Below are 13,373 nucleotides of genomic sequence, written 5' to 3' on the forward strand. Positions count from 1 at the left end.
ATTTTGTTGCTGTTAGAATTCTGTAGTAAGTATCTGTTTGTCTCTTGACATTTTCCACTTCTACTATTTGGCTTTTTGGTGACTGCTCAGTCAATTACGACTTGACCGTTGCTTTCCAGCTTCCAAAATGTTGCATTCTTGTCTCCACTCTTGTCCTCCTTGTCCTTGTAGATGTATTTCATAACAAAAATCCCTTTACTGTAGTTTTAATGAAGTTTTGAGTGGGACAAAAATTAGATGAGCGTGTTCAACTTACCATTTGTACCCAGAAGCCAGGTAGAGTTTAAATGAACACATGACAAGTAACAAAAACAAAAGAAGAAGAAACCTTGAATGTCTATCAGAATTGCATTAAGCCTGTACGTTCATTTGGGAAGCTTTGAAATCTTTACAATAATCAGTTTTCCCATCCAACTACATGGGACGTTTTTTGATTTATTCAAGATGTCTTCACTTAAGTCCTGCACATTTCTTAGTAAGACCATTCATTCATTCATTCATTCATCCATTCATTCATCCATTCAAGACAGGGTCTCGCCCTGTTGCCCAGGTTGAAGTGTAGTGGTGCATTCGTGGCTCACTGCAGTCTTGACCCCTTGGGCTCAATTGTTCCTCCCACATCAGCCTCCCAATTAGTTGGACCACAGGTGCATGCCACTATGCCTGGATAATTTTTGTATTTTTGGTAGAGACATGGTTTTGCTGTGTTGCCAAGGCTGGTTTGGAACACCTAAGCTCAAGCAATCCACCTGCCTCAGCCTCCAAGAGTGCTAGGATTACAGGTGTGTGCCCCTGAGCCTGGCCTAGTAATACTGTAATTAAATTTTTTTTCCTTTTTTTTTCTGTACCCACTGATGGCAGGACTTTATTTTAAAATTGTTGTGTTTGTGTAATTTTGAGTTCAAAAACATGTAATTCTTCAGTTATTTCTACTTTCTTAATTGTCTTTACATTTCTTATTTGTACTTTCTGAAGCCTGATGCCCTGGAACAAGCGATGTTAGATGCTTTAGTGATGGATCGAGTGGATTTTGTGAAGCTCTTAATAGAATATGGAGTGAACCTCCATTGCTTTCTTACCATCCCTCGACTGGAAGAGCTCTATAATACAGTGAGTATGGAACATTTCATCAATCATTTCCCTCCAGATTCGAGAAAAGCAATGATCATCAAGCAGACCATTAAGGCAAAACTCCTTATCCGAGGAAGTGAGAAGTAATTGGACTTCCCTATTATCTGAAGCTGTATCTAGTTCCAGGCTTCTTTCCCCAACATTTATAAGTAACTAGAATTTCTATACATCTTCAAACTGCGTGCATGTTAAAACTCGTCGTGCAACCCTTCCTGACATGAAGGCACCAAAATGTCTACAAATGCAATCATTTATCGTTACCTACATGGCTAACATGGTTCAAATTACCCTTAAGCTCCCACTTTAAGGTCCATAAATACTCCTGAGGAAAATTCTTTGCTGTGAACTCGGTTCTGTCTTGCTGAAGCTCCCTTCTGCACTCTTCTCTAGCATTCTTTCTTTGTAATAAAACTTTCCTTATTCAAAACCTATACTGTTGTCAGTAAATTCTTCCTACTACCTGTGAACCAGTGACTTTCCGTTGCTAGGGATCTGACACCTTGCCCGGTAATAATTTATTGATCAGCTTAAGACTTGTTTACCTCCTTGAATGTTCTTGTACAAAGATAGTTTATAGATAGACTCTTCAACCAAATGAGAAACATTCTTACCAATTCTGTTTTATCCTAGTAAAAACATGAAGACTAAAATGTGAATAAGAAAAAATTGCCTTACTGGAAGTATCTCAACCTAAGGCCACTATTAAAATACTGTTCCTGTACCTTTCCCATGTAAACCCTTTGTTGAAACTAGCCTGGCTCACACACTGTGAAAACACCAATTGCTCAAGCCATGCACACTTCTCGAAATAGCCTTCCTTGTCCTTTAAATCTTATTCTTTCTTCAATGATTTATTCAAGTTTTGTCTTCTTGATTACTACAGTTAGTTCACAGTGATTTGTTCCTAGAGTACCAATTATTTGTAACTCTTTTTGAACCCACACATATATTGTTGGTTATTTTTTAGTGTAAGTAGCCACTCTTCTCTATTATTATAAACACTCCAGGAAAATAGTGCTTATATTTGTCTGGATCCCTGATTGAACATAGTAAGTTTTCAATAAATATTTGTTAATAGAATGTGCTTTTGTGATAGGATTTGTAATTGTATGATAAAGGATGGTAATAAATTACCTAAGATTCATTTCTGTCTCTTATCACATGAAGTCTTTACTATCTACATATTTGCATCTTGCTTTGAAAAATATTTCATATAATTACATCTTCTCTTTGAAAACACCTTTAGAATTAATTGACTTAAGCTTCGTTACTAAAAATGTTGAACAAAACTTTCAGTATTCTGAGTTACTTATGCATTCTGAAATAAAAGTTTTACCCCCCAGCACATGGTAATTAAAGAGAATAATTCTTCCTTTTGTTCTTTATTTCAGAAACAAGGACCTACTAACACACTCTTGCACCATCTCGTCCAAGATGTGAAACAGGTAACCTAATTAAGAAGGCGTGAACTTGTCTTTGTATATCGCCTTAGCTTTGTGTTGGAGGAGTCACTGAATTTTGCTTTGTACAATGCAGATTTGGATTGTTTTGTTTATTACCTATCTTCTTTACCTTGATTTGAACAATTTCATCAACAAACCACACTCTTAGATTTTTTTCCTTCGTTTACTTTATGTTTTAAAAGACTTGATCCACCAGTTAGGTGATATTTGCTAATAAAAAGCCATGAATCAGAGACATGCAATGCTTCTCACCAGACTTCAGCTTACCACGATACAATGGTGGTGCCTATGATGATGATACCAGCTGGAAGTAAGAACTTTGTGGTTGCGTTATCCTTATTGGAGGACTAATAAGTGATTTCCATTGTTTTTGATGTCAGTGATAGTTCTGGCACTCTCTAGCTGCTTCTGTGAGTCTGCATTGCTCTAGGCAGTCAGGTGGCTCCCCTCCCTGTTCTATACTCTTGGTCATGTTTTGCTCACGGTGTTCTCAATGAACTGTGATTTAGGTCAAACTTAAAGTATTTGATTCCCCATTAGTTACCAAAACCTGCCAACTTTAACAAACTTTTATACCTCAGTTTCTTGTCTTTCCATTGCCATTGACTTTTATCTATATCCCCTGAACATTGGGAGTACTTTTTATTTGTCACTATGGTTAAAATCCAAGGCACATTTTAAAAATTCTCTTATTTTTCCAAAGTCTGATATTTTGTTCGAAGGAATGTGAGCTTTCAGTTTATGTTGATGTGGTGGGAGAGTCAGAGTGAAAGGAAGACATTTCCTTGGTAATTTTTTCTTTTTTTTGAGATGGAGTTTTGCTCTTGTTGCCCAGGCTGGAGTGCAATGGTGCAATCTCAGCTCACTGCAACCTCCACCTTTCAGGTTCAAGCTATTCTTCTGCCTCAGCCTCCCGAGTAGCTGGGATTATAGGCGCCTGCCACCATGCCTGGCTACTTTTTTGTATTTTTAGTAGAGATGGAGTTTCACCATGTTGGCCAGACTGGTCTGAAACTCCTGACCTCAGGTGATCCACCCGCCTTGGCCTCCCAAAGTGCTGGGATCAGGTGAGCCACCATGTCCCGCCTATTCCTTGGCAAATTAGCAGTAAACAAAAGTGTCCATACTCATGTAAATTTAGTTTGTATTGATTTGTGCAATATGAAAATGATTTTCTTTAATTTTTTTCTTAAACTCTGCCACAGTAAACTGAAAAAAAGTGATGAACTAGGTTAAGTATTTTCTAACTAGCAGCAATAAGAGCATTACTTTTGGCATTCTTTGAAAAAAGTAAATTATGAATGTAAAAAAGAAAAATTAAATTATTTACATTCATACATATATAACCTTATTTCTTGTTCCAAGCTTTGTGAACATTAGTCACAATCTTCATTTCAGAGACCTTGTTCAACACTCTGTGTGCCTTTAAAAATTTACTATAAATGGGCAGTTCAAAAGTGAAGCATTATTAAGAGGTAGTAAGTACGATTTAAGGAGTCAAAATAATTTTTATTTAGATTAAGACCCACATACATAGAAATCTACCACTCAGCCCTCCTGCCAACCGACCATAACACTTGTCTTGGCACAGCCTCATGGTTTTGTTTGTTTGTTTGTTTTGCTTTATTGCAATCTTCTCTTTATTGTGGTGGTCTCAAACTGCACCCACAATGTCCTAAGGTATGCCTGTATAGAGTTTCAGATAGTTACTCAGCTCGGCCAAGTGCATATGCTAAACTCTGGGTAGACAAAGACAGAACCTTCCACACAGTCTGTAAAGGAAGATAGACAACTTCAATACCCTTGTAATATATCCTGTGGGATTTTGGACCATAGGGAAAGTAGATTATAGACACAAAGACCCCCAAATATGTCCTGAAGTGTAGAAAACACGATACTGTCTATACTGGATTAAGTTCAATTCAAGGAAGAACCTGGCTGCCTAAGCCTTATGTTTTCATATCGAATTTGACTCTGTCATTCTATATTCCTTGTTTTCATTTGTTCTACTTCCTCCCATGTTCTTGTTTTACATATGATGTAGTCAGTGCAGTGCAAAGTGTTATATCCATTTCAACAAAGAGAGAAGCTGAAAAGCTAACCCAATGTTGATTTTGGATCACACACATTCCGTGTAGACTTTATGATTTTTACTTCTGTTGGAGTAGCTCTATTATTTCTAGTTAAAAAACCTCTCTACATACATATTTTTTTTTTCTACTTTTTAAATGTTTTTCTCTTACTTCTAATTAGGAACTCCATATGGAATAAAAAAAATTTAAATGTATTTTACTCAAACGTGTGTGTATATATGTTTGTGTGCATGATAAGGAGAGTGAGAGCAAGAGTTAGAGAGAGAGAGAGCATGCATAGATGGAAGCACACATTTAATGTCTATGAAATGAGAAAGCATATTAAGGCTAAGATATTTTTCCTTCTGAACTGGCAGATTGCATCAATAGCTGGTCACTTAAATTAATCAGTTTGTAAAGATATTTAAAAGGTATGTCTACCTCTTTGCAATGAATTTGATTATGTTCTAATGGCATGGCAAGAGAAATGGAAGAAGATAACTAAAAGTTAAAAGTCGTCGCATGTTTTTGTTGCAGCATACTCTTCTCTCAGGCTACCGAATAACCTTGATTGACATTGGATTGGTGGTAGAATACCTCATTGGTAGAGCATATCGCAGCAGCTACACTAGAAAACACTTCAGAGCCCTCTACAACAACCTCTACAGAAATCATAAGGTAGAGTAATTGAAAAGTGCCTAAGTAAAATTGAGAATGATTAGGAATTGTTTTAGAAAAATGGCCTGGGAAGTTCAGACAAAAATAGCTCCTAAAATGGTCATTTTATTTATGGACATTTGTTATCTGCTGTTTGTGAAGTATACTGTACTAAGTGTTGCAGTGTTGGCCTGGGATGCATAAGGATCAGAAGTTTGGAAACTCTTCAACAGATTTTTGAATAACTAGCCATAATATAAAACAGTATATAATACATGCTAGAGTGACTTACAAGTGATGTGATGAGGCAGGTTAGAGGGAGAGATGACCAGTTCTTTTTTTTTCCTTTTCTTTCTTTTTCTTTTGAAAATACTGGTATCAAAAGCTTAATCAGATTAGATATGTAAACTCATCACAATCCATAGTCTGGAGATAACAAACTTGGTATAAGCATGTAGTGATTATATTGACAGATGTGTATAGACTGTCCTTAAAAACACAAGTGATACATATTTTATTTTCCATGATGGTTTGAAGAGTCTAGGAATGTAAAATTAGAGTTGTTGGTTAGTAGTTAGCAGAGGAAACATTGCCTATTTCTTGAAATGGCCATTATGGATTAGCAACCTGAGGAAACTCGTTCTTATTAGAAGATGAGGGGAGGATTAGAAAATGTAGTTTTGGGTATTTTTGTTGAGAGAAGAGAAGGAGCAGTAAAGGGCACAGCCTTTGGGTATTCAGGTATGTTTCTGCTGTGACAAGGAGACCTTTGTTGCTGGAGAATCAGTGTCATATGGTTTTAAGAGAGGAGACTGGAAAGGCAGTTTGGGGTAAGATCCCATAAACAGCATAGAATATCAAGCTACTTGGGATCCTTTATAAAGAGTCAAGTGACGTGAAAGCCCAGCTTAGCTTTCAGAAATGAAAAAGCAAAACAGGAAACCCAAATCTGACACAGAAAAATTATTAAGATTTCAAAGGCATAAGGATACGCTTAAAGAGGTCAGCTACTTCATTTAAATATAATAGACGTTGCTGTGAGATCCCCAGTGGCAAGTAGGAGGACTGACTGTGGCGCTGGTGCAGCTCAGTGTGGAGCTTGCTAGGGAAGTTCCCTTAGTGCCCTTTCTTCCAATGGCCTGCCAGTATGAAGTCACCCGTTTCTTGGATTGTCTTCAGTGGAGTGCAGACTTGATTGTGTGTCATATTAAACTAGATTGTAGTAGTTACAAGCACATGATTTTGGAGTCAGAGACATCTGGCTAGGATTGCCTCCTAGTTTTGCTCTTTAGTCGCTGTGTAATCTTGAACAATAAGTTTAACTTCTCTGTGCATGTTTCCTCATCTGTAAATGGGAATAGTAATGCTCCTTTTATAAATTTGTCAGAAGGATTACATAAAATAATATATGAAAAATCCATGCTCCTGGTACACAGAGGGTGCAGAGTCATCGTTAGTAATAATGGTCATTATGATAATTACTATAATGACACTATTAATTCTATATTACAATAGTAATAATAATTTGGGTGTTACCTTTAAAAAGTCTTCACCTCATCATTTCTATGCTTGGTTTTTTCAACAAATCAGAAACTTAAATAAAGCAGTTCAAAGCCTATAGTTTGGGTTGGGCATGGTGGCTCACGCCTGTAATCCCAAGACTTTGGGAGGCCAAGGCAGGAGGATTGCTTGAGCCCAGGAATTCGAGACCAGCCTGGGCAACACAGTGAGACCCAGTCTCTAAATAAATAAATAAATACATTTTAAAAAACAAAGCCTATGGTTTTTATCATATTTTATGTTAGTCCCTTTAAGAATGTTTCTTTTGTTTTTGTTTCTTGTTGATGAAAATTTCATGCTAATGGCAATGAGTTGTGTTGTTGTTGGGCGTGGCCACTGGCGTTCTGGTGGAGATATTATATAATACCTGAGAAATTCCATAACTTTCTGTCTTAACCTTAACCTTGGAGCTGCTTGTGAATGGGAATTTTTTCTTATCAGAACTGTAAATCTTTATTGCCTATTCTGAACTTGTTCCAGGGAGAGAACATCCATTCATTCTAATAGAATTTCCACATAGTGAAGGAATGCAGATATATAATAGGGAACAAAAGAGTGTGTTCTCTAAGATGTTAGGAAATAACAAAATGCACAATGAGATCATTAGAGGCTCTTGTTGGGTGCTAATCATGGATGAGAGACAGAGGCATGGATATTTGGTAGGATACAACATTATATTTGGTTTTTATTATTGTCTAGAAATAAAATATTGTGACCACTATAATCTTCTCCCCTCATTTTGTCTTATTTTAAAAATGAAATAATGACTTGTGCCAGAGAGTGACCAGCTTTGTTCCAAACCTTTCCCAGCACCGGAGATGCTCCTCAGGAAATAGAAATGACTCTGCAGAAAGCACGCCGCACTCCCAGTTCATTAGAACTGCACAGCCATACAAATTCAAGGTACCATTTACTTGTTTTTAGAATTGAAAGAAAAATGTTTTTTACAATTTGAGACTGTTTCTTCATTTATGTCAAAGAAAGGGAGGTGTAAATAGAGGGACCATTTATAAGTGCCATAAACAGATGGTGCGAGTCAAAAGCATAACACAGCTGTCCAGTACCAACAGTGAGCAAAGGCGCAGTGATGCTCTGGACTTGCACTTTAGCCTCTCTTCCTTGTTGCCATCCCTGCTGTGTCTAGACAGTGACTCAGTCAGGTGATCTATGGGATGGTACTTAAAAAATGTGATCATTAACCCAACACCATACTCTGATGTCCTGTTCCCCAAGGCCAGTTGGATGTGAAGTCTGTTTCCTTCTTTTCCTTCACTTCTCTGTTGCACTGACCTTTTGCATCTTCCTTTTTAAATTTTTTCCTTTTTGAGGCTTTCTTGAAATTAACATAAATCTAATATTACAGTATGATAATGATGATGATGATGAGTGTTTGTGTGTGTACAACATTGTTATTCCTCCTAGTCTCATACTCCTCCAATCCCACTTTACTCTGAGAATAAATGCTTTTGCTCAAGAATTTCCATGCAAATGGTTATTACGTTAGCTGAAAGAGGTTTGCTTTCCGTAGCCTCTGGTATGAAAGAGGTATTTCATAAAATTACCATTGGTCATCATCAGTGAACATGAATTCCTTTTATTTATGGAAATAGAGGAAATGGATTATAACTTTTTGCTATGACCTCTTAAATTAAAAAGAATAATTATTGAATCTTTAGTATTTGCCAGGCATTATACTGAGTGCTTGGTTGAACTTGGAAGGTAGGTGGGGAGGGGGGGATATAACGGTGTCTGAGAAATGGTCTCATCTTCCTCAAAGTCATAACCATAATGCAGTATGATGAGCCCAGAGATAGAGACACACAAAATGATATAGGAGTACGTGAGGAGGTAGAATGGCATGGTGAGTGGGGATTTATCAGGTGGAGAATGGTATTTCATGATCACCTGTTACCGTTGCTGATAAATATAATCAGAATTAAAGGAAAAGAAACTTCAAATCAATCTATTTGAATACGTGTTGGCTATACTAGGGATGTTTTCCCAAAGGAAAGATAATGAATCTATTTGCTAAGTGAGGTTAGAGCTTTTTAAAAATACATCATTCTCATGTATCCAATATGTTATTTTGACCCATTTCCTTGAGAAGTTAAAAGTTATCATGTAGTCTGTAATTCAGCACTCATCATACTGCACTGTGGTTATTATTTTGAGGAAGATGGAACCATTTCTCAGGTATTGTTATATCTCCCCCTACCCACCCATCTTTCAAATTCATATTAAGCACTCTGGGTATATCCTAAAGAGGTACTGCTTTAAGTTATGCTAAATGACCTTAAGATATATCAGTTCAGGGACTCTGGATCTGTTAAATGCAACAAGAAATAGATTACCTTTTATGGTCTAAATTTTGCTTGCTGGCTTATAGAATCTTGTTATTATTTCCATCTCTTTTTCAGTAGTGATTTTAAAAAAATCTGTAGGACACCTGCTGTGTTGAATTAGGTAAAACATCATGCATCTGAGTATTTGAAAACTCATTCCTATTTTATTTTCCAACAGGAAAAGTCTGTAGTCCTTCATAAATCAAGGAAGAAGTCAAAAGAACAAAATGTATCAGATGACCCTGAGTCTACTGGCTTTATTTACCCTTACAGTGACCTGCTGGTTTGGGCTGTGCTGATGAAAAGGCAGAAGATGGCCATGTTCTTCTGGCAGCATGGAGAGGAGGCCACGGTTAAAGCAGTGATTGCGTGTATCCTCTACCGGGCAATGGCCCATGAAGCTAAGGAGAGTCACATGGTGGATGATGCCTCAGAAGAGTTGAAGAATTACTCAAAGTAAGTGTTCTCTCTTCACTTCATACTAAACATCAACACTTCTTAGAATGGTTAGACACTTTTATCTCTCTCATCTTTAAACGTGTAGGACAAACGGAATTACTGCCATGCATTTTATGGACTCTCCTATTAAAAGGGTCTTCAAGTATTCTAAGGAGCTTTGTGAAGTAAAGGAAGGAGAGGTGGCCTTCAAGTCAGGGGACTTGAGTTCTAATCCAGCTGTTGACTAATTAGACAAGTCAGTTGACCAGATTTCGGGGCTTTAGTTTCCTAACTATGAAATGTTCAATTAATGATTTTGAAAGCTCCCCCTAACTCAGAACTCTTTGATGCTAAATTAAAGTAAGACATTGTTTTCATTAAGTATCTCTCAGGAGGGAAAACAAATAAATGCATTTTATTAAAGAACCAGAGAGTAATGGTGGAAAATAGAAGTTAAAAATGCTTTTGGTTTTTAAGTTATTAAAGTGTTATAGTAGTGAAGAAAGAATGAAAGCTAGAATCAATGGAAACTAATTTATAATTTTGATTTAAAAAATTCCCAGGCTGGAGGCAGAGGTTGCAGTGAGCTGAGATTGTGCCACTGCACTCCAGCCTGATGACAGAGCAAGACTCCATCAAAAAAAAAGAAAAAATTCCCAGGCTGGGTGTAGTGGCTCACACCTGTAATCTCAGCACTTTGGGACACCAAGATGGGAGAATTGATTGAGGCCAGGAGTTCAAGACCAGCCTGGGCAACATAGCAAGACCCTGTCTCTACCAAAAAAAAAAAAAAAAAAAAAAACCAAATTCCAGAGAATGACAATGTCTACCTTTCAGAGGAAACATTCTCCTCGAAAATCACATGAGGGTGTCTCTAGGTCTAGGTCTATAGCTTTCTTAAGTCATGTAGGTATTTTATAAAATCTTTTTTTAAAAAAGTGATTCCATAGCTTTCCTCACTTGCTAGTTGGGTTCTGAATGGTCTTTTTTGTCCAAAAAAGCAACAAAACAAAACAAAAACAAAACTTTATTAGATCTTATCAGGGAGTCCCAACCAAGCTATGTATAAGCCTATGTGTAAGTCCCAAACCAAGCTATGTCCAATAATGTGGAGTGGCTACTCCCCATGAATAGCTCAGGTGTAAATTAAATTCTGTATGCTACAATGTAAACCTCCTACTTCTGTTCCTTCAGGAAAGGGAGAAAAATCCCATTAGTGAGCAGTAATTCCTTTCAAATAGTTTCTGGAAACTAAGATTATTAATCTGCTGTTTGGTGGTGTTGGCTTTTTTTTTGTTTTTTTTTGAAGGAAGCCTTATGAATTGATATTTTCTGAGCCTCACATCCAATCTTTTACAATGTTTCTAAGTGTTCTAAAATGTTTCTAATAATGCAGCTCTCTCACCTGCCTTTGTTTTCTTCATTTGCCACCTTCATGGCAGACAGTTTGGCCAGCTGGCTCTGGACTTGTTGGAGAAGGCATTCAAGCAGAATGAGCGCATGGCTATGACACTGTTGACGTATGAACTCAGGAACTGGAGCAATTCGACCTGCCTGAAACTGGCCGTGTCGGGAGGATTACGACCCTTTGTTTCACATACTTGTACCCAAATGCTACTGACAGACATGTGGATGGGGCGCCTGAAAATGAGGAAAAACTCTTGGTTAAAGGTAAACTTACTTTACTTGCTTTATGGAGTTTAATGTTAGTTTTGTATAAAATTCTGTACTCGAGTTACATTTTCTTCCAGAAGTGTGTCTTCAGGAAAACCAGTTAGTATCTTTGAGAGCTCGTTTGGAGGTTCTAGCAGGGGAGCGCAGCTACTCCTCCTATACCCTTGACGGAAGATTGGTCCTCTGTCAGGATGGTCGTCTTCTGCGACTGAGCGACCGCCCAAGCGTGCAGCTTTGGGAGGAATGAACATGAAGTGGTGAGGCAGGAAGGGGACACCCACCTAGCTGGCCAGATCAGCCGAATCAACCCTGGCGATCAATGGGGTGACAGATGTCACAGCCAGATCGGCCTCACATCCCAGTTAATATCTTTGATTCTCACAGAAGATCTGGGGTCTTCCCAGAGGAATCTGTGAAGATGACTTATCTCCCATGGCCACAGTTTCCTTTTGAATAATGGATATAATTGTACCTGCCCTGTCCACCACAAAGATGAGGGTGGTTAGAAGAAGTTAAAAGCATAGACAAACATATGTAAGATTTCATTATTACTAGTTGCTATTGCCTCTAATAATTATAACAAAAGTAAATGAGACTTTTTAGTGAATTTTTTTTCAGTGTAAGAATACTAACAGATAATAAACTAAATAAAATTAATAACTTCTGTTGTTCTGCTCACCGAATGTGTGTGTGTGTGTGTGTGTATGTGTGTGTGGTTTTCTTTCTTTCTTTTTTTTTTTTTTTTTTTAGAGAATAAGTGACTGTTTCATAAGGCTGCCCTCCAATACATTTGTTCACATGACTAACCATCTCAAAATTCCCAGCCTCATCTGTTATCTTAAATTATCAAGAATAATTTAGTTGACTGCTAAGGACATTTACCTTTGACATCAAACCTAAGTCTAAAGGCTTTAGGTTATGGCCAAGCCTAAGGAGTACACATACTTACGAAACCAAATAAAATGAGGCAAAGAGTGAGTATTAAGAGCTACATAAGTCTGTATTTTATATTTTAATTTTATTTTTCCTAGAGTTCTTAAAAATATGTGTCCCAAACATAATGACTATTTTTTCACTGATGAAATTATAGAAAGAAGAGAAATGTCAACCAAAAAGGATCTCAACATAAATCCTTTTAAAGAAAATATCAGAAACAATAATTGTTTTCAGAAGTTCTCCAATGATCTGCTTTGATTGCACCCTTGGAACTGAGGAATTAGAGATGTGAATGAGTTCACCTCTAGCTACATAAGTTCAACATTCAGGGAGTGAGATAAGATATAGATAGCTGGTAGTTTGAGAAATAATTTTCCTCATGTTTGTACTCTAGTACATACAAACCTGTATGTACTCTAGTTTACTAGAAATCCTTATTTTTGAGAACTTAATGAATTCTTGTTCTTCATATACTTCATGCCAAAAAGAAGACTTAAGTGAAGTAAGACTAAATGTTTTGCCCCAAAACATAGAGTGAGTTAATAAAAAAGGCTGAGTTATCTACTTAAAGTCTCTAAGCTTTAGTAAACGTTCTTCTGCAGTGTCTAGGTCCTACTCTATCAGTGCTTGGTTGGTGAATTTTAGAAACAGATTTGCAAATAATTGTAAGATGTCTTGGCTAGGCTAATTCTAAGTAGGAAAAGGCTGTAGGAAAACCATGTAGAGAGATGTGGATGGGAAAACTCATTGTAATGCTCCATCTTATCCCTTAGAGATTGGATACTGATGTTGTTGAATACTATCTCATAAGCCAGTTGTTTTGCAATGGACAAGGGCAACAGAATGGGGGGTCTCTCCAGGAAGTTGACTAGAGATTAATTAGTACAATATTACCACTGGGCATGGTAACTGCAATTTTTCCAGACCTAGAAGATTGCATGTATTTTGTGTTCTACAGCTGGACAAAAAACAAACACACAGAATCCTATTAGAACTGGAGAAAGTCCAGAGAATCTTCACAGGAGATCAAGCTTTAAAACAGGATGACAAAAGATAAATAATTTCATCATGAAAAAAAAAAAAAAAAGGCCGACAAGGAT

General features: G+C 37.1%; 1 protein-coding gene across 2 annotated transcripts in view; it reads left to right on the forward strand.

Annotated features, from left to right (window-relative positions):
• Positions 1 to 13,373, forward strand: part of TRPM6 (transient receptor potential cation channel subfamily M member 6) — a 160,435-nt gene that overhangs the window by 73,116 nt on the left and 73,946 nt on the right. For both annotated transcript variants that reach the window (XM_007969515.3, XM_073021522.1), the window contains 6 exons: positions 976 to 1,110; positions 2,523 to 2,576; positions 5,204 to 5,344; positions 7,694 to 7,786; positions 9,404 to 9,681; positions 11,106 to 11,334. In XM_007969515.3, coding sequence (XP_007967706.3) covers positions 976 to 1,110; positions 2,523 to 2,576; positions 5,204 to 5,344; positions 7,694 to 7,786; positions 9,404 to 9,681; positions 11,106 to 11,334 — 930 coding nt within the window. The remainder of the gene's footprint in view (positions 1 to 975; positions 1,111 to 2,522; positions 2,577 to 5,203; positions 5,345 to 7,693; positions 7,787 to 9,403; positions 9,682 to 11,105; positions 11,335 to 13,373) is intronic.

The sequence above is a fragment of the Chlorocebus sabaeus genome, chromosome 12 (assembly GCF_047675955.1).
Source record: "Chlorocebus sabaeus isolate Y175 chromosome 12, mChlSab1.0.hap1, whole genome shotgun sequence".
Taxonomy (NCBI): domain Eukaryota; kingdom Metazoa; phylum Chordata; class Mammalia; order Primates; family Cercopithecidae; genus Chlorocebus; species Chlorocebus sabaeus.